This window comes from Xiphias gladius, chromosome 8, assembly GCF_016859285.1.
Source record: "Xiphias gladius isolate SHS-SW01 ecotype Sanya breed wild chromosome 8, ASM1685928v1, whole genome shotgun sequence".
Classification (NCBI taxonomy): Eukaryota; Metazoa; Chordata; class Actinopteri; order Istiophoriformes; family Xiphiidae; genus Xiphias; species Xiphias gladius.
Genome location: NC_053407.1, coordinates 15,836,127 through 15,857,505, shown reverse-complemented (window position 1 = coordinate 15,857,505; position 21,379 = coordinate 15,836,127). Strand labels below are relative to the sequence as shown.

Here is a 21,379-nt window from a genome sequence, read left to right as displayed (position 1 = left end):
TTTATCTGTGGGCTTGCTCTGTGACTATTTAATTTCCTAAATATTTAATGCTAAGCATTTTTTTAAATTAAACTTTATCTTTCAACCACTGTTGCTCAATGATCCCGAACGATAAAATGTTGGATACGGGTTAGTGTCTTAGTAAATAGCACGTCGTACTCAAAACCATTTCCCCTAAAAACATGCATTAGCCCACGTCGGATGGTCCGAACGGTGAAACCTGTACTCGCAAGGGGTTTTTTCTGTAATTACAAATGTAGTGAAGCGAACCGTGGCGTGTTTCGGGTAGTCCAACGTTCATGTGACCCACTAAAATCGGCTGTGAATGGAGCGGCCCCCGCGTGAGAAAAGTTCTAGCGGTCGAAGGGGGAAATTAAATAATCTAACGCGAGACGACGTACGTGTGTGTGTGTGTGCTGGGGCGTTTTAAAGTGCCAGGGTTGGCAACGTCCGGAATGGGGAAAAACGAAGGCACCACCTGCTGCAGGTAAATCTCAGGATGAGGAAGGGTCATGGGGGTCTGCTCGTGCTTACTCCTCCCTCCGACCGCAGCGCGAGGGCTGTCAAGCCCGCCGCTCACAGGAGAGCGTCTCCGGCGCGGGATTTCAACATAAACCGCGCGGCGACGAACGCGTTCGAATTTCGACCAAAGTGTACCGAAGTAAAAAAAAAAATTAAAAGTAAGGCACGTGATCGGTAATCTGAAGAGGTGGGATCCCGGTTGTGCGCAGTGTGCAAACGTCAGTGATTGATTCCATCGCCCCCGCGGCACGGTCCTGGTTTTACTTTGAAGGCGGAGCAGGTTCCGCTCCGCTCGCACTTTGGCGTCTTGCTTCTGTCGTCGTGAAGTTGAGGTTGAGTGAGGCTGTTGGGACATTTCGCCGCTCGCTCTGTTGTTTGCGCAGCTTCGACTTGCGCCCAGTGCGGGACCATCCGGGGCAGAGGTCCGGGCGGCGGCAGGGCGCGACCCCGCGACAAGGAAGCCACGGGAAGAACCTCGCGAAAAGTTTCGGATGATCGAGGGGAGATCGCCGGCCATCCCGGGTCGCGGTGGGGTTTTTCGCGGGATGAGAGGAGCCACCGGGGGCCGCGCGCACCGGGGATATCCAGGGCGACGGTAGTGCGCACCCACCGGGAGCAGCGGTGGGTGGCAGGCAGGCGGGCGGGCAGGCGGGCTCGCGGCGGGGGTCGGAACCCCCTCCTGATGACAAAGCGGGTGACCCGACCGATGAACAAATCAGGACCAGGTTTCGTCCGGGAGGCAAGATGATCTCGGCGTTTTTCCCCTTGAAGAAGCTGCGGCGCAATGGCAAATGTCTTCTGTTCGGGGCGATTCTGCTGGTCGGAGCTGTGGCCGTCTACCATCAGATGGTGGCTGCGAAAGTATGGAGCAGTGACACAAGTAAGTTTGTGGTTTCCAACCCTGACGCAGCTACAGCAGATCTTACTCAACAAGTGTTTGTTCTGTAAACTTTTGTTAAAGTCATGAATCATTTTATCTTGCGGCGTAAATCTGAAAAACAACAACAACAAAAAAAAAACTGTAACTGATAACAGCAGCCTAACACTGGAAAGCGAGCATGTAAAAAAAAAAAAAAAAAATCCACCTGCAGAAAGATTAGGTTATCATACATTCATAAAATGTAAGGCGACACACACCTATAAGTAAAAAAAAAAAAAAAGTGTAACATACCAAGAACCCATAGGAAGAGTGACCAGAAAACCCCGCCTCATTTACAAATACAGAGAAGCAAAGAAAAAACAAAACAGCATTAGAGTTAAAATGAAATTCATTGCCACACAAACAAGACCACAGAGCATAGTATCAGTAACAGTTTTTAATGTTGTTTGGATGAAGCCAAAGACATTTCTATAAGTGTAGACAACAGAGTTCCAACTGACTAACCAAACTAACTATTTAAAAACCCCCAAATTTCTATTTATTGCATGGCAGTTGTATTGGATTGGGTTACAATTTACAGGGGTTTCTATTTATCTGGTCAATCAGTAGACTATGTTTAGACAACTGTAAATGTATTATGAAATAGCGCGGATTGTTCTTCGTAAGTCTCAAGTGTGAGCATCAACAGGAATGTATTTTTTCATCTGCGTCTGCTTTTACTTTTCATTGATGATGCTGGATGCATTTGCATAGGAAACTTGAGCCTACAGCAGGTGAAACAACAAATCCATTTAAAGAGATGGAGCAGTGTGTGTGTGTGTGTGTGTGTGTGTGTGTGTGTGTGTGTTTTAGAACGAGAAAGAGAGTGGGGGGGGTCACGAGGTCAAATTGCAGGTTTATACTCAGAAGGAAGTGATGTCTCACAATGGGTGTCCAAACGTCCTGCCCTTTACCTTATTTACACCTCTGCCTGCCATCTGTTGCACTGCACTGACACCCAAGTATAACATCAGGGTTTCACCTAGCGGCGTGGACGGAGATGAAAACAGTGAAAATTGCCAAGCTGGTGTCTGCCCACAAGAGAGAAACGACAACACATGACACACACACACTTTGAACAAAGCCTGACGTGTAAACACATGCCCAAGACCTACATTACAGGGCCTCGCCTATATGTACGCATTCCTGGGCTGTAGCCCCCTCTTCACAGTGGGACTTCTGTCAAGGGAACGACTCCCCACTCAAACAGCCTTCAAACAGAGCTGAAAGAGCAATGTGAAGATCTAAATGTGTAATAGGGGAACGGCGGGTAGACTGGGGTGTTTGTGGTGACAAAGCGCATTTAAGCGTCGGTACAGAGATTTTGCCGGCATTATGACATTAGGTTAAGGTCTATAAAGTTTAAGCTTTATTTTCTTTTATAGAGACAACTACATCACATCAACCATCGCCACATACTTCAGCCTTTGTAGCCTAAGCTCACTTTTAACATCTACCCATATTTGTATTCTGTCAAAAATTTGATGAAATCCAAGGGCACGCAACTTTTAGATAGAGATGCAGTGCTCAAACTCTTTCCGGTTATAATTCTTAATGGATTTACTTTTCATGTCAGTATAGCAGCAGTTGTTTATTCTCAACCGAAAACAACGCGTAACAAGAGACAGATGGCTGGGTTACAAAATGTAATGGGATCGATACACATACACCTTGATTAAACACTGGCTCTGCATTTCATTTCAACTACTTGCACCTGGTCAACAAATGTTTAAATCAATAAGTCAAAGAACCAATTCCTCTAAACCAACACTGATCCCTCAGAGGGTCTAACATTAGGAAATAGTGTTTGCAGTCTTTATTTAAAAACCCCTTGTCCTCGGGTCCTCCTGTGCAGCAGGGCAACAACATAGTCATCACCTATAACCTGTAGGAAAGAAACTGAATTATTAAGACTATTAGCACGGCTAACACAGGTTGCCACAGGAGCACTCAAAGGCTTGGCCCTGCAGTTACAGGTCTTGAAGGCTTGTTTTTCCCACATGTAGGTCACATAGGCACTTAAGAACATAGATAGCATATGAAGTGCTGCAGTTAATAAATGTCCCGATGGAGAAATGGCTGCCTGTGTGGGTGGGTGTTTTTTTTTTTTTCTGTGGTGATCCTCTGTACTGGGCACTTCTCCCTCACGTTCAAATAATCCTTTGGTAGCGAAGAAAAAGTCGTGGTTTGGTTAATGATAACTTTTCACCAGGCTGCCTCTAATGTTGCTTTCCCTAATGCTACTGTTGCTTCCAGCAACTTTGACTCTTTACACTTTATTTTACATACATTAAAATGATACAATAATTTACATAACCTGTCCCTCTGAAATTTACATACGAATGAAAAAGTGTTTGTGCAAAATTCCTTTTAACTCGTAACACGCTGTCCAGAGGGAGCTTTTTTTTTTTTTTTTTTTTGGATTAGAGTGTCCAAAATAGACCAAAACATCACATTAATACAATAACCACATGAAACGCCCCCCACGCTCTCTTTGCTGTTCAGATGTAATTTTTGTGCACTGTATGAAGGCTGAAAGCCTGTAAAGCCCCACAGCAGTACTCTTTTTATCAGCCGAAACATTGCACCTCTGAGTCACTGAATTTCACCGGACAAAACGCTGACGGCCATTCTGAATTAACAGTGCTGTGGTAAATATTGTGAAAGAAGGCAACAGAAGACGGGTAGGTAGGAAGACTAGATGAGTGGAGATGGGGATAAAAATACTCCCCTCTTGCTTTTCTTAACCTCCACTCTAGAATTACTTGTGTTGCCCAAATTGGCCACTATGTCTCATGGGTGTGTGTGTGTGTTTGGAGATCTCCACCCTGGTGATAATGACAGACTCCGCATCTACGAGCAGCGCGTAACCCCAGGTCATTTAGTGACACCACAAGTTCATAAAAAAAATAAAATACACACTAGACTATAATTTGAAAGATGACAGAAGAGGTTTAAAGGAATAATATTTCTGCCAGGAGTGCCGCTGCAGCTCATTGAAGCCTGTGACTTGAGTTGAGTTACGTTCAATTGTCCACAGCACTGAACTGGAACAGAACGTGGGTGGGACTAGTAATACCTGTAGTAAGTGACCTACGGTTAAGATTCAAGCAAGTCAGAATAATGACCGTAGGTGCGGTTTTGGTCTGCGTGGTTTAAGTAATTTGCAGAAGCGACTGATTTTCTGCGGTTGCAGCAGAACGGTGTCCGTGCTGGGTTTGTAGCAGCAGGGTTTGAGATTCGGCTTAACCGTTACTAGAGTTTGTCATTCATTCACGTACTGTACATGAGTGCTTCCCCCTCTCCACACACCCTCGGAGCTGAATCTGAGTTCACTGATTTTCATATGCCACAAACCATAAGAAGCAGGTCGTGCCACATGCTAATTTGGGATTAGAGTACATTTTGTTTGAATGCAAAGTCAGTATAAAGCCAATACAAGAATAACAACCTGTTCCACCTCCTGGAGAAATCCCAAATCTCTTTCAGATCAGTAGAAGAGACCATGTGTTAGCATTGCCCATCTGTGCACAGTCGATGCCTATTTACCTGTCACCCCCTGCGCTGCTCTGATTGTTTTCACCCACTTCCTCAGGTGTGAATCCTGACGCTGCCGGCAGCGGCTGGAGGAGAGCCATGCTCGACGAGTGGGTAAGGATGGTCTATGGAAAAACAAGTGGTAATAGAAAATATAGTGATGCAGGATGGTGTGTTTGTGCAAGAGGGGGGCGTAGGCAAACAAGCTCAAGACAGTGACTTCAATATGCGTGTTTTCCAGGTCAGGAGTAACCATCGACCAGATCACGTGGAGGATTCAGCTGCTTGGCGCTCCAGCTATACTCCACTTACCTGGAAACCAGAGGTGTGTGTGTGTTTTTGTGTGGGCATGGGTGTGTCCACAGTGGCCGCATTCTTAATTTCTAACATCTTTTGAGCCCTGGATAACCTGCCTGGGCCTGCCCATTTCCTTCCCACCTCAGTGCATTTGCCACTGGTTACAGTATGTTTCCCGCAGCAGAGTCTGCTTCACCAGCTTCCATTGCTCTGTGATAGGGTTATCATATTTCCACTATATTAAGCAGGTCTTTGCTTTGGCCAGCTGCTTGCACCTCAAATTTCAGCTGTTGCTGTTCCAGGCTTTACAGACCAATGTAATCAAACTTCACATTAACACTGTAATAGCCCCAGAGATCGTGTTTGTATGGGTTCCCTCTTATTTTTTGTTGGATGGTGTGTACACTGTAAAATTGAATTATCTGACATGATGATTTTGAAATCTCTCAAAGTGCTACACCCAAATAGGGTAGGGGGATATGACAGTATATGCAATTTATCAACCATCAGTATTTTTTTTTTTTTTTATTTATTTTTTAATACTCTTAACATTGAGGTAGATATCCCTTTGATATTTCTAGAAGTTTAGGTCATTGCTGTCAAGATTTAAGAACATTTACTCTGATTTACATGATTATTCATCAATATAATGAAGTACCCTAATTTTTTTTTAGGCATTTAATTAATTTAATTAGCCAAAAACAGGCATTCCCCATCAGGTTATTTTAACTATAATTGTGTTTCAATTAAATTTCCGGAAAAGTGACTACAGCATGATTTAATAAACAACTATTTCCATTATTGAGTAATCTGCAGGAAATTTCCTTGATAAACAAATTCCAAAAATGCCAAAAGTAGTGAAAAAAAAAAAGAAAGATCTTATACATTTTGCCCACGCCTATAACCAAACATCCAAAAACAGAAGATTTGAAATTAAACAGCACGAGTCCAGCTGAAGTCTCAGAAAATGTCGGGAATATAGAACTCCATTACATGGAACTCTCACCGGTTTAGTGCTGGAAGGGAAGGAAAATGGGGGAAAGAAGTGGTTGAAATCAAATAAGATTGAGCTTGGCAGCAAACGAGCTCCTCAGACTTTGGCCTTTGATCACGGACATGGGAAACGGAGAGAAAGAGGCATGTTGATGACTGATGAATGATTACAAGCAACACAGAGCCTGTGGAGTGTTTTGAGTCATTAGTTTACACCCTTTTGTCTGTACCTCAGAGCCCAGGTTATGCTAACATTTAACCAACTGTGCTGATGACAGCAGAGTCTTTAGCTTTAGCTTTACCACAAATGAAATCTGGTGAACTACTTGATTAATGAAACACTGAGGCCTTCGCTCTGACCTGCAGTAGTCTGCACCAGTGCTGCAGTTAACACAAACACACACACACACACACACACACACACACACACACGCACACACACACAGAGATCAGGTAACACGGCCTCTTTAGCAGATGTCATGGAGGTGTATGTTTACAGGGCATCTGGGCTTCTGCTGAAACACGACTGCTTCATCAGTTGCGTGTGCGTCTTCCAGCGATTCCTACTGACTCACTGAAGTGATTGTAAGTGGGGAAGAGAAATGTGACTGTGGTTTCCATTGTCATCCAATTCCTGTGATCCACCCCTCTACCTGTGTATTAACATATCTCACTCAAAGGATGAGCTTACTCAAATTAAATAGAACACATACAGTATTTACTTACCTAGCTCTGGTGGTATGTAGCCTTGAAAATAGTTTTGGTTTGATTTGGCAAGATTTGAGACAACTGACTGAGACTGACTGAGATGTATGCCTCCACCCTAATTCAGTGGCGGTCGGTGGATTTTTGTTTGTGGTGTCAAAAATACTGAAAAACGTTACATTTAAACAGTTCAACAACAAAGGGGATTTCAGAAAAAAGTGCACCAGTTACTCTCAGCAATCCACAGGACAAACATTCAGCAGTTTTTGTAGGAACTACTTCTTTTGTAGAAAGTAGTTCCAACGGAAACGCTCCACTGTCAAGTCCGTGGATTATCCATAGTAGTAGTGGGTTACTGTGAGGATCAATTCTCTTTTTTTCAATGTAATGAGCTACACTGAAAAAATTCCATTCACTTCCATCATACTGTGGTGGAGGCAGAAATCTTAGAGATAGATATCTCACAACCAGAGCAAAAAAAACCCCCAAACAATCTGCATGGCTAGATAACATCAGAGCTAAGGGAGAAAATATGTTGTTTGGGGATTTGGGGGAGTCAAGTCTTTTAAGTAAGACATGTTTATATACAGGAAGAGGGGTGGATTGTGGGAATTGGTTGATGGTTGAGACCAGCACTCCTGTCATTGTATTGTCAAGTGGTATCCAAGGGAGTGCGTAGTTGTTGGTTTTAGATTGCTAAGTATGGAGGGCAGATGGGTAATTGTCCTTCTGCTGAAATACCGCAGCACAAACAGAAGTGTGTTCGCAGCCTCATCCCCCTGCTCTCCTCCTGCAGTATAAGGGACAGGCCAATCTGCACGTCTTTGAGGACTGGTGTGGCAGTTCTACGGCTGAGCTCCGCAAGAACCTGCACTACCCGCTGTATCCTCATGTGAGTCAGACTTCACTCAGCTTTCATTAATTATGTTTAATTGATCATTTTAAGTATGAAGTATCTCATCGAATATCAGATGGATTGCCAGGAAATTTCATACAGACATTCATGGTCACTTGAGGATGAATCCTACTGACTTTAGTGATCCCTTGACTTTTCCTCTCATTTGTGGTTTTGAATGAAATGTCTCAACAACTATTGGATGGATTGCCGTGAACTTTACTATAGAGATTTTTAATGTTTCCCTCAGGATGAACCTTAATGACTTTGGTGATCCTTTAGCTTTTAATTTAGCACCATCATCAGGTCAAAATTTTAATTATTCCAAAACTATTACGACTAAATGCCTGCAAAACTAATGACATTCCCATCAGCCTCAGCTGTACCTCGTGTTTAGTGCTGATTAGCAAATGTTAGCATGCTAACACGCTAAACTGAGATGGTTAATATTGTGAATATTATACATGTTAAACATCAGCATTGCTGTTAGCTTTGTCCCAAACTACGTACTAATTCTATAGAGTATGTACTACATATTAACCATCATAGTACACTGTCACGTGACATTAGCATTTAGCTCAATGCTCCAGCGTGTCTTAATACAGCCCCACAGAGCTGTTAGCATGGCTGTAGATGTTTTTCGTCTTCTTAAGTACCCCAAGATTTCTATTTGATTTAAGTGATGGATATCTGATCTGTGGCGTAAACTTTTTCCTTATTTTGTTTTACACCAGAGGCATTATCAAAATTATGCTTTGACATAGAGATATCATGGATCACCCTGTCATGCATGGTCTGTAAACGATAATGCTGCAGTTGTTCAGCTGACTGAAATGCAGCTGGGTTTTTCAAGAAGACATCCCTGTACACACCCCCGACGCAGGACTAGGCACACACAACAGACATGCAGTTGTTTTCACTCAGAGGTGCATTCTACATCCACATGCTACATCCTCATGTCCCTGGACTCAAGATGTAGTTTCACTCTGAGTAAACATCATGGCTAATTCCCTGTGTTTCCCTGTCCTCGCTCTTTCAGTCCAGGACCACGGTGCAGAAGCTGGCTGTTTCTCCTCAGTGGACAAACTATGGGCTCAGGATATTTGGTTATCTGCATCCATACACTGAGGGTACAACGTGTACTTTTACATCTAGTTTCTGTCTGTTACCACACTTGCGTTACATCTGTCTCTCCTTCACTCTGTCTTATTATCTCTTTGTCTCCTTTTTTTCCCCCTCCTGTCTCAGGAGAGTTTGTGTTTGCTCTGAGCTCTGATGACAACTCTGAATTGTGGCTCAGCACAGATGATTCTCCCCTCAACTTGCAGTTACTGGCATGGGTTGGAAAGGTACATGTCTGTCTTCTTCTTAAGCAGCGGAGGGCCATTTCCTTATTCGTGTCACTGTAATATTTGTTTGCACGTGGCTTTTCTTTTTCTAGACTGGCCAAGAGTGGACGGCACCAGGCGAGTTTGAGAAGTATGCCAGTCAGACATCCAAACCAGTTAGGTGAGTTTATTTTCAGGACCAGTGTGTTAAATAGTTTGACAGCAGAACTCAGTTGTTCAAGTTCCTGAAAACTCTATAACATGAAAAATGTATAAATAAGCAAAAATAAAAACTTTCTCATGAGTTTAACACTCATATACTCTGCCAATGTTCTTCATCAGGACTTCATGGCTGCTTTGTGATCTGTTTTAATTGACAGTGACATCTCCCCCAGGAAATATAAACAAACAATTCAACAGCTGGTATCGGTTTCTCATTCCAATATTGCTGTGAGTGATTGGTTCCACTCTAAATTTAACGACTTTAAACCAATGAGAAGAGCACACGTAAAATCACACAGACAGAAATCTCCCAATAAAAGTGGCCAAAACTGTCCTAGCTTTAGCAGAATAATCATGTTTTCATGTAAGACCCCATTGCTAATTGTGAGACAGTGTTTGAGGAAGTAGCTTTTCTAGACCTTTATCTGTCCTCATTTATCATATAATTATCCCAGCCTATCTCTATGGAACTTCAACACTTAATTGCAGGAGTCCCCTATTAACCATAAACAAAAGCACCTCCAATTTACTAACCTAAGCATTAGTATTTCTAAGTAAATATGTATATGCCCTTCTGGGAATCCAACCCGGAAATGTTAACACTACGGTTGCGCCATACGTGCTGGAAAAGATTACACTACTGTTTCTTACTATTACAAATCTTTTCTGACTGTATGCGAGAATGCTCTGTCACAAGGTGTGGTTGTGGTTTACTGTATCAGCCAGGCTGTTTTTTTAGGCTTCACAATCTAGACCTGTTCTTTGAGTTGACACCAAAAACAGAAAATTTAAGTATCAGCAATTATAAACATGAGTTTATGTACTGTACATGACTAGTGGAAAATTTGGATTTTAACAGATTTGTAACAGAGTTTACATGTTTATTCAAAGTGTGTGTTTTAAGATGCTCAGGTAAGACAAACCTATAAGAGGGAGAACATTATATCTAGAAGTAAGAATTGTTTATTTTTTCCTCTATGATGTTGTTATTCCCTGAAACATATAAAGGGGAAGAGCCACACCACACAGACACACACACAGACACACACACACACACACACACACACACACACACACACACACACACACACACACACACACACACACACACACACACACATATATATGGAAATCATACAAAAGCATCAGCAAAAGCAATAACAATTTAGTAAAGCAAAAGTACACAAAAAGGAACCCAAGAGAATTCAAATTAGGCAATACTGCTCAGGGGTCACCTGTGTATGTTGCCAGTGGTTTCAGTTTCAACGCTTAAATAAGCCAAAATAAGCCAAAATATATCCAGAAAAAAGAAAAGTGCAGTAGATTGTTTTTAAATTGGCTAAGTACCCCAAATTAACCTAATTAATAGAGAGAAAATACTTAAAATCTGCGTGATCTAACTCAATAGGCCCCAGAGGAAAGAGACTAATGCATCGATTTTTATCTGAAAGTGGAAGTTGTTGCAACCTTTATGTAGAGCAGCAAAACCAGCCAGTACCTAAACAACATCCTGTACTTGAAGCTATGTGACTGTGTTTCTTCCGAGAAGCCATTTAGGTTGTGTCTAATATGTCTATCATGTAGTTCTGAATATGAACTTTTACTGTGTTATAGGCTCTCAGCTCAGAGGAGGTACTTTTTTGAAGTTGTCCACAAGCAGAACAACAAAGGGACTGACCATGTGGAGGTGGCAGTAAGTAGCCGGGCTCAGCACAGACTCAGAGAAAATGTCCTCACTCTGTTTTCTCATCTCATTTCATTGTCTGTGCTCATTTTTATGTGCTATGTGAGTAATAAGGTGGCAGAGACATGCAGTTCTTTGTGTTTGTTTTCCCACAGTGGCAGCTCCTTGACCAAGGCTTCAGGTTCATCGTTATTGAATCCAAGCACATCTCCCTCTATGTTAGTAAGTACACAGAAGCCCACACATCATTGCTGCTGTCTGAGAAGAATTGCTCAGTGAATCTTTATGGGTGAGCTCAGAGTAAATCTCCATCACACAGTGTCTCATACCCCATATTTTTGGAGATAGTATTCTGCAAGGATGCTGAAACTGCATATCAAGTCAGTGGTTTTGTGTCACAGTTAATACAGAGCACTTCTCTTATTCTGTTGGCTCTTGGCTTCACCCCACAGATGAGTCTGCCTTGTTAATGAGTGATGTTGCCCACATACCACAGACAGCTGCTAGCCACCAGTCCAACCCCACAAAACGGCACAGTGCTGCAGCAGACATGCTGAGGGAAGACCCACGAGACACTCTCTACCAAGGTGAGAGACATCTATCTTTTGCTCTATTTCTCTTTCTCGCACGGCATAAAAAATCATATCTCCATTTCTTGCAGTCCCGGATGTGAGCCCTAAATAATCCTGCCTCCAATCTGTGTGTTGTGTTTGTTTGCAGTGCCTCTGATAAACAGCAAGTTCCTACAGGGTGTTTTGCCTGACTGCTCTTATAAACCCAGCTACATAATCAAAGACTTTCCTCTGCTCCGCTACCAGGGACTGCAGTTTGTATGTATTTATACTACAGTTTGTTTACTTAACTTAAATTGCTACTGGTTGAGCTCTAGCTCACACTATTCTTCAGAGCTCATCATTCACATAAACCTTGCATGAACTGTACTTCACATCATTTCTGAGATCTGCTACATATCCCCCCCAAAAAAAAAAAAAAAAAGTTCATTCTGTTCTTACCTCAACTCTGCACAAACCTGTTTGGTCCCAGTAAGCTCTCATAGCTTTAACAGCATGTCATTGCATTTCATCTCCCCAGGTCCACATGTCCTACATCTACCCCAATGACTACACTCGACTCACACACATGGAGTCAGAGAACAGCTGCTTCTACCCCGAGAGCCCCTACTACATGAAGATGTGAGACCTCCGGGGACAGACATGACAAATAAATGATAGATCCATATGTAGTGAGACACACTGCGATATTCTATACTAAATGGGAATACCTACAGTAGGACAGAGCAGAGTTATGCTTACAGTATCACCAATAGAGGTTGATTTACCCTTCAATCTACTGTGAATCTTTGTTTTACACAGCAGAGGACAAAAGTCTTTAATTTTCTTTTGGTATCTCCTTTCAAAAACACAGCAGAGGACAAAAGTCTTTAATTTTCAAACAAAAAAAGCAAAAACAAAGCAAATGAACTTCTTCTCATTCTTTGCATAATTTTATTGTTTTGTGCCCTTATCTCCAGGTTCCGTTTCTCTAGATACATGAGACTAGACCGTCCTGATATGCAGGAAAAAAGAAACAAAGCCAGAGGTATTTTCTTACCTTTTCTTTAAGAAAGATTAAGTTGCTTGTGTTGCCAGTCCCTTTAATTTTCATTTAACTCTACTTCTGTCTCTGCTTCTGCTGAATGTTAGATTTCGGGTTCCAGGGGAGGAAAGTCATAGATGGGGAGGATGAGTTTGACAATGAAGCCTATCAAAGAGAAAAGGAAGCCAGGCTGGACCAGATAGACAACGCACTTTTTCCAGACTATGGAGATGATTATGATGATTATGCTCAGAAACGCAGGCGCAAACTCTTCTCCATAATCATGCAAGAAACTAACAGCACACCAAGCTCTCCTGACACAAGACTGCGCATAGATAAGTTGCAGAGGAGGCAAGGGAAAGACAGTGTCCTACAGCCTAAACCACAGCCAGAGAAACCAGATGAGCCACTGCAGTCAGAGCCAACACAAGTCTTAAAACATCACCTGCAACAAAACCAGACAGAGTTTCCAGGCCCAGTTAAAAAAGTAGAACAGATTCAACCAAAAGGAAAAACAGCAGGAAAGAGACAAAAGGTAACATCAGTAAAGACAACTGTGAGACCAAGACAAAAAAAAAATCCACCAACACCAGTGGGCAGTGAGCAGCTTAAAGCAAAGGAACGACCAGCAGTCCAGTCAGAGCAGCTCAACTCCAAACGGCGGCAGATCCAGAGGTCTCGTAAAATGAATCAAACCCAAATCCAGAGACTCAAAGACTCCAAGCTTCAACCCTTAGAGTGGGACGCTCCTTTGGCTGAAAAACCCGCAGTGGCCAAGCAGTGGAGGATTGTACCAAGAGAAGTGGCGCTCCAGCCAGCAGCTAACAAGCGCTCTACCACTCCCAAAAGAGACATCAACCGCCCTTTAGTAAGGTTAAATCAATTGGACACAGATACCAGAAAACCCCTCAGGGATAAGGAGATTGAGATGAATATGCCTCTACAACAGGATTTAGAAAATAGCATCCGCAGAGCTAAGATGATCGCTAGGGACAAGATGGACAAAAAGTGGTCGGATATGAAAGGAGAGGAGGACCAAGCGGGAAAGGAAGACGAGGTTCGCAACAGGGCTGAGAACAGGAGAGAACCCAAGCTGGGTGAGAGAGACTCTCTATGGGGACCGGGAAGAGACTTTGAAGGTCCCGATGATGAGGATCTTACCCCTGCACCAGTGTTTGATACTGAGGTTAACTGGAGCCAGACCTTCCAGGTCAACCACCTGGACCTTCAGGCACAGCGTTCAGATTGGATCGACTTGCACTGCAACCTGTCTGGCAACCTGCTGCTGCAATCCAGTGATGCTCTGACCATCGTCAATGCTTTCATGGAGCAACTCAATGAAAAGCACCAGGGGTAAGTGTATTTGTATCTATACCAGTGCATCAATCATAAGACGTGAATGGGAGTTTTTTTTTTTTCTTTTTTCATAATAAGAGATCTAAAATGGGTACAAAGTGGCACATAACTCTCTGATAACTACCGAAAACCCCTGTAACAGGTTGAATGTATGTAGAGCTGCAATGAATAGTCAGTTAATAGATCGATTGATTGATAGAAAGTTAGTGAGCAACTATTTTGATAATTGATTAATCATGAAAGTCGATTTACAAGCAAAAACTTACAAGTTCAAGCTCCACAAATGTGAATATTCCCTGATTTTTCTTACACTTCTATGTTAATAAAATTGATATCTTTGGGATTTTGGACAAAATAAGACATTTAATACAAACCTTTGAAGGACATTTTATACAATTTTCTTATATTTTATAGACCAAATAAATAATTATCACATTTGAAATAATTGTTAGTTGCAGCTACCACATATATACATACTGTATGTCTGCGAGTTGTGGCCAGTTCAACCAAAGTTAGTTATTTTCCTTTCTTGGTTGTTTAATTTAAATGGTTTTAGAGATCAGCAGTGATAAAACTATTCAGCATCTCACAAGAAAAACACATACATTAGTGAAAAGTCTAAAAAAAAAAAAATTAAAAATGATTTTCTCTGGCAGAAATAGTGTATGTTCTTCTATAATTCCTTTATTATCTTGTGACAACCTGGAAATATCTTGGGACCCCTTGGGGGGGCCCCGACCCCCTACAATTATGTGCATAGCTTTCATAATTGTTTTGCAGGCATGTCACTGTGTGTTTCTGACCCTCTCTGCCCCAACAGGCGGTTCACATTGGTGCGTGTGGTAAACGTGGTGAAGCGTGTGGACGGGTTCCAGGGCAGCCGCTACCTTCTGGAGCTGGAGGTGAAAGACGCGAACGGCCAGCTGCTGCGTCTGTCACGGTACATCTACGCCTTGATTCGCCACAGCAGGCAACGCAGCAGGGACTTTGGTTTCCAGCAGCCGAGAGCTGAGATGGTGCTGTGTAAGCCAGTGGGCTTCCGCTGGAATCCTGTTGCCACTGTTCACTTCATAGTGCCAGGTAACATACATCCACCTCTAACCACGCTCCCTCAGCCTTTACTTTCACCAACTCACTCTCTTGCCTTGTGCTGACCTTTGATGCGCTTCTTTTTGTCTGTTGGCTTCTTTTTATCATCAATGTACTCAGGTGTTAAAGTACAGATACGTGACCTTTTTCCTATAAATGATGACAAATAATTGACAATAATTTTAGATAACGATTATGTAGGAAGCATTCTAAACAAAATGTTATTTGTTATTTAAACATAAAATTATAATCAATATGCCAAAATTTACATCAGAGACGTTTGGGCTACTGTATAAAATACAGTACTGACATTAACAGGCATGTATTAACTACATAATCCGTGTCTATATTCCATCACTCAAAGAAAGGCTTCTCTTATGTGCTTTGTGTACTGTTAGTCATCGATGTCATATCTGAAACTGTATCATTTTAACATCTCAGTCGACCTTTAGAAAAAAACCTTTGTGGGAGCCAATGTACACGGATACGGACCGTCTCCTCGGGGAAGACATCTTGATAATGTTAGACAATGTTAAAAAGGAAGGCCTGCTGCATCACCTGATGACAGGACTGTTGAATTCAATCTGAGACAGCTATAATGTCAATCTGACGCTGATGCTTAAATAATCATACACAGAGCACATGGTCTTCATATACATCAGTAATGAAAGATTTACAACGGCCTGCTAATTAAGCCTGTTAAATGTTGATAATATCCTTTTTACTGGGTTTGAAGATTCTAGGAAGTCAATATTGAAAAACTGGTTCTAGATAAATTTTAAATAGTTCCTATTGAATACATATATGCTGTTAATAATCCTTTTCTGTGTGGCTGTTTTTTAAAATGTATTGAGAAAGGTGTCTGCATACTGATTTGATGCTCCTATACAAAAAATTCAACGAGTAAAGCAATGCGTTTCTACATTTTGTCTTCCTCAGATGTAACTCTTAATATTTGATGAAAATGTAACCTCAAATCATCATACTAGTCCTCGGTAAATCTTTTTACGGGGGCATCAGTGCAGTGGGATGGTGCCTTTTTCTTAATGTTGTTTTTGCCCTTTTGGCAACACACCCGATGTAATATTAGGATGTGCATACATCCCCGTTGTGGCTGTATTTCCCGAATTTCAATTTGTTGTTGTACTAAATTATGATGACATGTGAAAGTGTTGATGTATTTGTACAAGTTCTACATGTGATTATCAGTACTGACCCCCATGTGTTGGCTGCTGGGATTTTTAGGCCCACAGGCCTGTTTATAGTTTTTCTTTTTTTTTTTTTTAATTTGCCTGTATGTCTCTCTCTCAGTGAAAAACCAGGCTCGATGGGTGCAGCAGCTGATTGCTGATATGGAGAAACTGTTCAGGGAAACTGGAGATGCCAACTTCAACCTCATCATCACCGACTACAACAGCACTGACATGGACGTGAGGAAGGCTCTACAGCAATCTTCTCTCCCCAGGTATGTGTTTGTGTGCCTATGCTTCACTTGTACGCTGAATACAAACTCGTGGCTAAGTGTACGTGATATGTATGTGCTACAATTGTGCCTGTGGAATGTATCAGGTACCAGTATGTGAAGCTGAATGGAAACTTTGAGCGCTCTGCTGGTCTGCAAGCAGGTGTTAACCTCATAAATGTGAGTGTTGCAACATCACTCGGCAATAAATAATCAAGATGAACTCACATGAATAGACAGTAATATTAAATCTCTTTTTTTTAAATCTTCTATCCTCTCACTCCCTCAGGATGACCACAGCATAGTTTTTCTGTGTGACCTCCACATCCACTTCCCTCCCTCTATCATCGATACCATCAGGAAACACTGTGTGGAGGGATACATGGCCTTTGCCCCCATAGTCATGAGACTGGACTGCGGGGCTACACCATTAGAGGCCAGAGGTAGATGCAGACAAACCCATCTTTAGTTTTATTTATTTTGATGTGAACGTTGCTCTTTTTGAAGGTTGGAAATGAAAAAAGAAATGCAACTTTTGTTTGAAAGCACTTCTTTCAGTGCACATATAGCAGTAGTTTGAAAATGTAGTGCAGAGACGGGCGAGATGATTCAGATTAAGATTTTAGATCATGGACAAAGACAAAAGGAGAGGAGTCATTCCATGTAGAAAAATGAAAAAACTCAAGTTTGGATTAACCAGATTTATTCCCATTCAGGCCTTTTTTGTGCTCTTCATGTTTGCGTTCTTACACATATTGAGCAGATAAAATGTTCCCACCTTTCTGCATCAGTGCTCCCCTCCCCAGTGTTTTTTTCATTGTGTTACTACTAACAAGCTCTAAGCTCGTGTCTTCATCTGTTGTTCTTGCATTGACGTGTTGCTTTAACTTCTTATTGCCTACAGTCACAAGTCTGCGCAAACGCAGACAAATACCCTCTGCTGGCTACACCTGTTTTAGTGAATCATGCCAATCTAGCCATGCCAAGTTGTAACATGCGGCAATTGTAAATGTTTTCTCACCTTGATATGAACACATCAAATAAAGGCAGGGGGTTTTGTTATGACAAGTATTGTTCGGCCCACTCAGTCTTTGAGGCACACACACGCAAGAAAAAGAGAGATAGGACTGAACTAGTGACTAGTGGAAATATGCAAACAGCTTTAAGTGAATGTGGCCGCAAAAAAAAAAAAAAAAAAATTAAACTAAGTGTAGATGTCAGCGACATCAAATGGAAATGGAAATTGGAAATTTGTGAGTGTGTGTGGGTTGCAGGTTACTGGGAGGTGAATGGCTTTGGCCTACTGGGAATCTACAAGTCAGATCTGGATGCAGTGGGAGGAATGAACACCAAAGAATTCAGTGACCGCTGGGGGGGAGAAGACTGGGAGCTCCTCGACAGGTGTGTTCCTCACTAAATGTCACTTGACAGATAGACTCATGTTGTTTGTTGCATTAAGACGCACCCTCCGAAATGACCAATACAGTCGAATGTACAGCTCTCTAACAACAAAAGCTGAACATTATTACCCTCTCGGTTGAAACGAAGGTCAACACTAGGTAAAAATACACATTCCTGCACCAACAGTAGTAGATACATTTTGAATTTTGACTAGAAAAATGATACTAAATTTAGGGGAAAAAAGCAGAAAGACTCGTTATGTTGCTGTTCCAGTTACTTGCATGTGTAGCAAGTTCATGCATGTTCCCTCTAGAGTTGTCTTATAGCAATTCTGGAAAGAGCGGGAAATCACTCACTGAAGCAGATGGAGATGAAGCATGAAAGACATTACAGAATACCTGCTGGAAGGCATTTAACGTGGCAGACTGATGATACATAACAGTATAAGAGTAAACTTGGGTTGTTTTTATTTCCCTAAAGCAGTAGTTCCCAAAGTGGGTGCCTTTTATTAGCCTACCTTTTCTTTTACTGTACATTTAGCCAACTGTCTATTTTTAGCTGCAGCTTCGTGGAACTTCATAGCGAGTTTCATCTTATTGTTTATCTTTCCTGCCCACAACTTCACCATTTTGGTTCAGTTTCACCACTCTCATAGTGTCGATTTTGGAAGGAGCAGGCAGCTATTTTCAGCCAAAGAATAAAAAATAAAACAAACAAACTCTAAACACCCACTGTATACTACTTATTCAGCACTAAAAGGCAGGCAGACACATTTAGTGGCTACCTGTAGCTGAAGCATTTGATAGTGGAGCATTTGGCGCATAAAGAGCCAGATATTTCCATCAGGAGTTGGTATGAGACCAAAACAGAGGTAAAAGAGAATCAATATTGGACTAACATTCATCAGGTGGACAGAAACTCACTATATAAGCTCGCTATATTACTTAAAAGGTGATTGATATTGATATTGTGGCTTATAAAGTTTGGTAACCACTGCCCTGAAGCCTAACAAAGATGATATGTAAGTAAACAAACTTTCCTCTGTTATTTGTTGTAGGATCCTCCAGGCAGGACTGGAAGTGGAGAGAATCTACCTGAGGAACTTCTTCCACCACTATCACTCCAAACGTGGCATGTGGAACCGGCGGATGTCGCCCAGCCACAGGTGACCTTGTCACCCACCGCCACAACCACAGCAACCAGAGCACTTTAAGGCCGAAGCATGATTCCCGTTAAAGGATCGTAACACCTGCTGACTGACAGAGAGAGTAACACAGGATGCCGACATCGGACTGGATACGGTCTTCTTTCGCTCAAGCTTTGGGGAGCAGCAACTTTACAAGTGGCAGCAGTGAAGGTCGTTGCTAAGGTCATACTACTGATACTACGCTCAGAGTGTATTTCACTGGATGTACTGTTGACTACTGAGACGGTACACGCTGATCAGTGCCACTGATTATGATATTATACTGTATATGAAGATACTGCTGTGCGCCAGCTCGCTGACTGAGACCATGGTGGTCTGCACTAGTGTCTGCCGAGACCTGACCCGGTCCAAAGACAAAATGTCAATGAAATAACAGTGCACACTCCGAGGACATATAAACACAAGTGTCCTATATCATGAAGATCACAAGTAACATGAGTCTTAACTGCAGAATACGTTATTTGTTTTGTTTGTGACAAAATGAAATATATGTATTTGACTCCAGATTGTGTATAGGGTAAACACAGCCTTATTTGTAATGTAAATTATGAAAATGTTATATTTATTACGTCAATGTTTGCAGGATTTTTTTTTTTTTCAACATTCGTGTTTGTTTTTTCTGGGAACATGCAATGAAATTTCAGAAAAGTTTACCTAAGTTTGCCTGTCGAGCGCCCTCCCCTATTTGTTCTCATCTATATTACATGTGCCTTCTGCTGTGACGGTTATTCAGGTACTGAGGGCTGTTTTCACAGACAAATCAGGAAAAGCCTTACACAGCTAAAATAGTTAAATATTTAAGTGAGGAAAAAAAAGGATTGTCAATTTTTTAAAAAAGATTTCAGATAAGTATGTATGTGTTTCCCAATGTATAACAGACATATATTATGTAACAACAATATACATACAGTATGTTTGTTGCCCATTTTCTGCCTATTCTCCAGTACCACCTACCAAAGGTAGTAGCTGAAGTTGAGTAGTGCAGAAAAGTCATAAAGCAGGGTTGGTGTTTTGACATGAAACTTATTGAAAAGGTCTGTGTTAATACAGCTTTAAGGGCCATTTTAGTCAAGTTATGTCCCTGCAACCAGGTCATATTCTTTTCACTGATCCATCGATCTACAGGATGAGTTTAATGGTTGTTTTTCAAAAGAATAATTGTTGTGATTAAGATCTACTTTTCTTTTTTTTTCCTTTTTTGCCAAGTCTATGAAGCTTCATGGTGAAATACTGTTATCGATGTCAACACAGTGAAATAGATAGGAAATGTAGTGAGTAAAAAATGATCTTGTGTTTTTATCATATATTATTATTGTTATTTAAGACTAAACTAATGGCAGCATTTTCATATTTTTCACATTCCAGTTTAAGAAACCTATTGTGCTTTTCTCAGTAATTTGAAAGCTGATACACGTTGAACCATTTCACATGTTATTTAGGGCAACAAAAATGAAAACACAAAACAGCTCTGGTGGTTTTATGACAAATATTTTGTAATTTTTTCTTGTACCAAAAGCAATCAACCTTTTGTAATTTGGATTCTAGTTTGGCCAGAATGTTTGAAGGTTTACTTTTCATCTCATTGTTGATTTTAGATATACCTCATCCCTCTCTTGATGCTAGGAGTTTATCTCTGTCTTATTGTACGGTTCAGGAGTCTCTTCTCTCAGGGACGGATATTTCCATTTTACACTGCCTTGACAAATCTTGGGAATAAATTTCTCCAAAAAATTGTTTCTGTTGCCTTTATTTTCATTACATTATGTATATTATCTTCAATAGCTGTGATAATATTCAGTTAGAGGACTGAAAAAAAAAATCCAGCTGAAATGACAAAACTGAGATATTCTGGCTATTAATTTTATATGTAAAAACTTAACAAAACAAAAATTAGGACAAATAATAAGTTTATCACAAGTTGTTGAACAAGCTTTGCATTTGTATATCACCATTGCGTTTAAAACTTACATTTTAGTAGTTTGCATGTTCCAACTTCAGTTGATTCATCCTTTTGGTTTCTATCAGAAGGATGGAAGGGACCTTTTTGAAGCAATTTGGATTAAATCAGAAACTAGTTGTGTAGCTGGTGAAAGTTTACACAAGTACAAGAACCCATTCAGCAGTTTCAGAACAGCGCACACCCAGCCAATAAGATAAAAATGGGAC

The 21,379-nt window shown here is 41.3% G+C and overlaps 1 protein-coding gene across 1 annotated transcript; it reads left to right on the top strand.

Moving 5' to 3' along the window:
- Window positions 1–1,209: 1,209 nt before the first annotated feature.
- b4galnt3b (beta-1,4-N-acetyl-galactosaminyl transferase 3b) lies at window positions 1,210–20,907 on the top strand. Its single transcript, XM_040131926.1, has 20 exons — window positions 1,210–1,402; window positions 5,037–5,092; window positions 5,220–5,303; window positions 7,770–7,865; window positions 8,908–8,998; window positions 9,117–9,217; window positions 9,310–9,377; window positions 11,033–11,111; window positions 11,258–11,324; window positions 11,555–11,689; window positions 11,823–11,932; window positions 12,195–12,295; window positions 12,634–12,701; window positions 12,806–14,051; window positions 14,875–15,134; window positions 16,455–16,608; window positions 16,713–16,785; window positions 16,895–17,048; window positions 17,880–18,006; window positions 19,064–20,907. The coding sequence occupies exons 1-20, from the start codon at window positions 1,267–1,269 to the stop codon at window positions 19,173–19,175; spliced, it is 3,318 nt and encodes a 1,105-aa protein (XP_039987860.1). The 5' UTR covers window positions 1,210–1,266; the 3' UTR covers window positions 19,176–20,907.
- The last annotated feature ends 472 nt before the right edge of the window (window positions 20,908–21,379 follow it).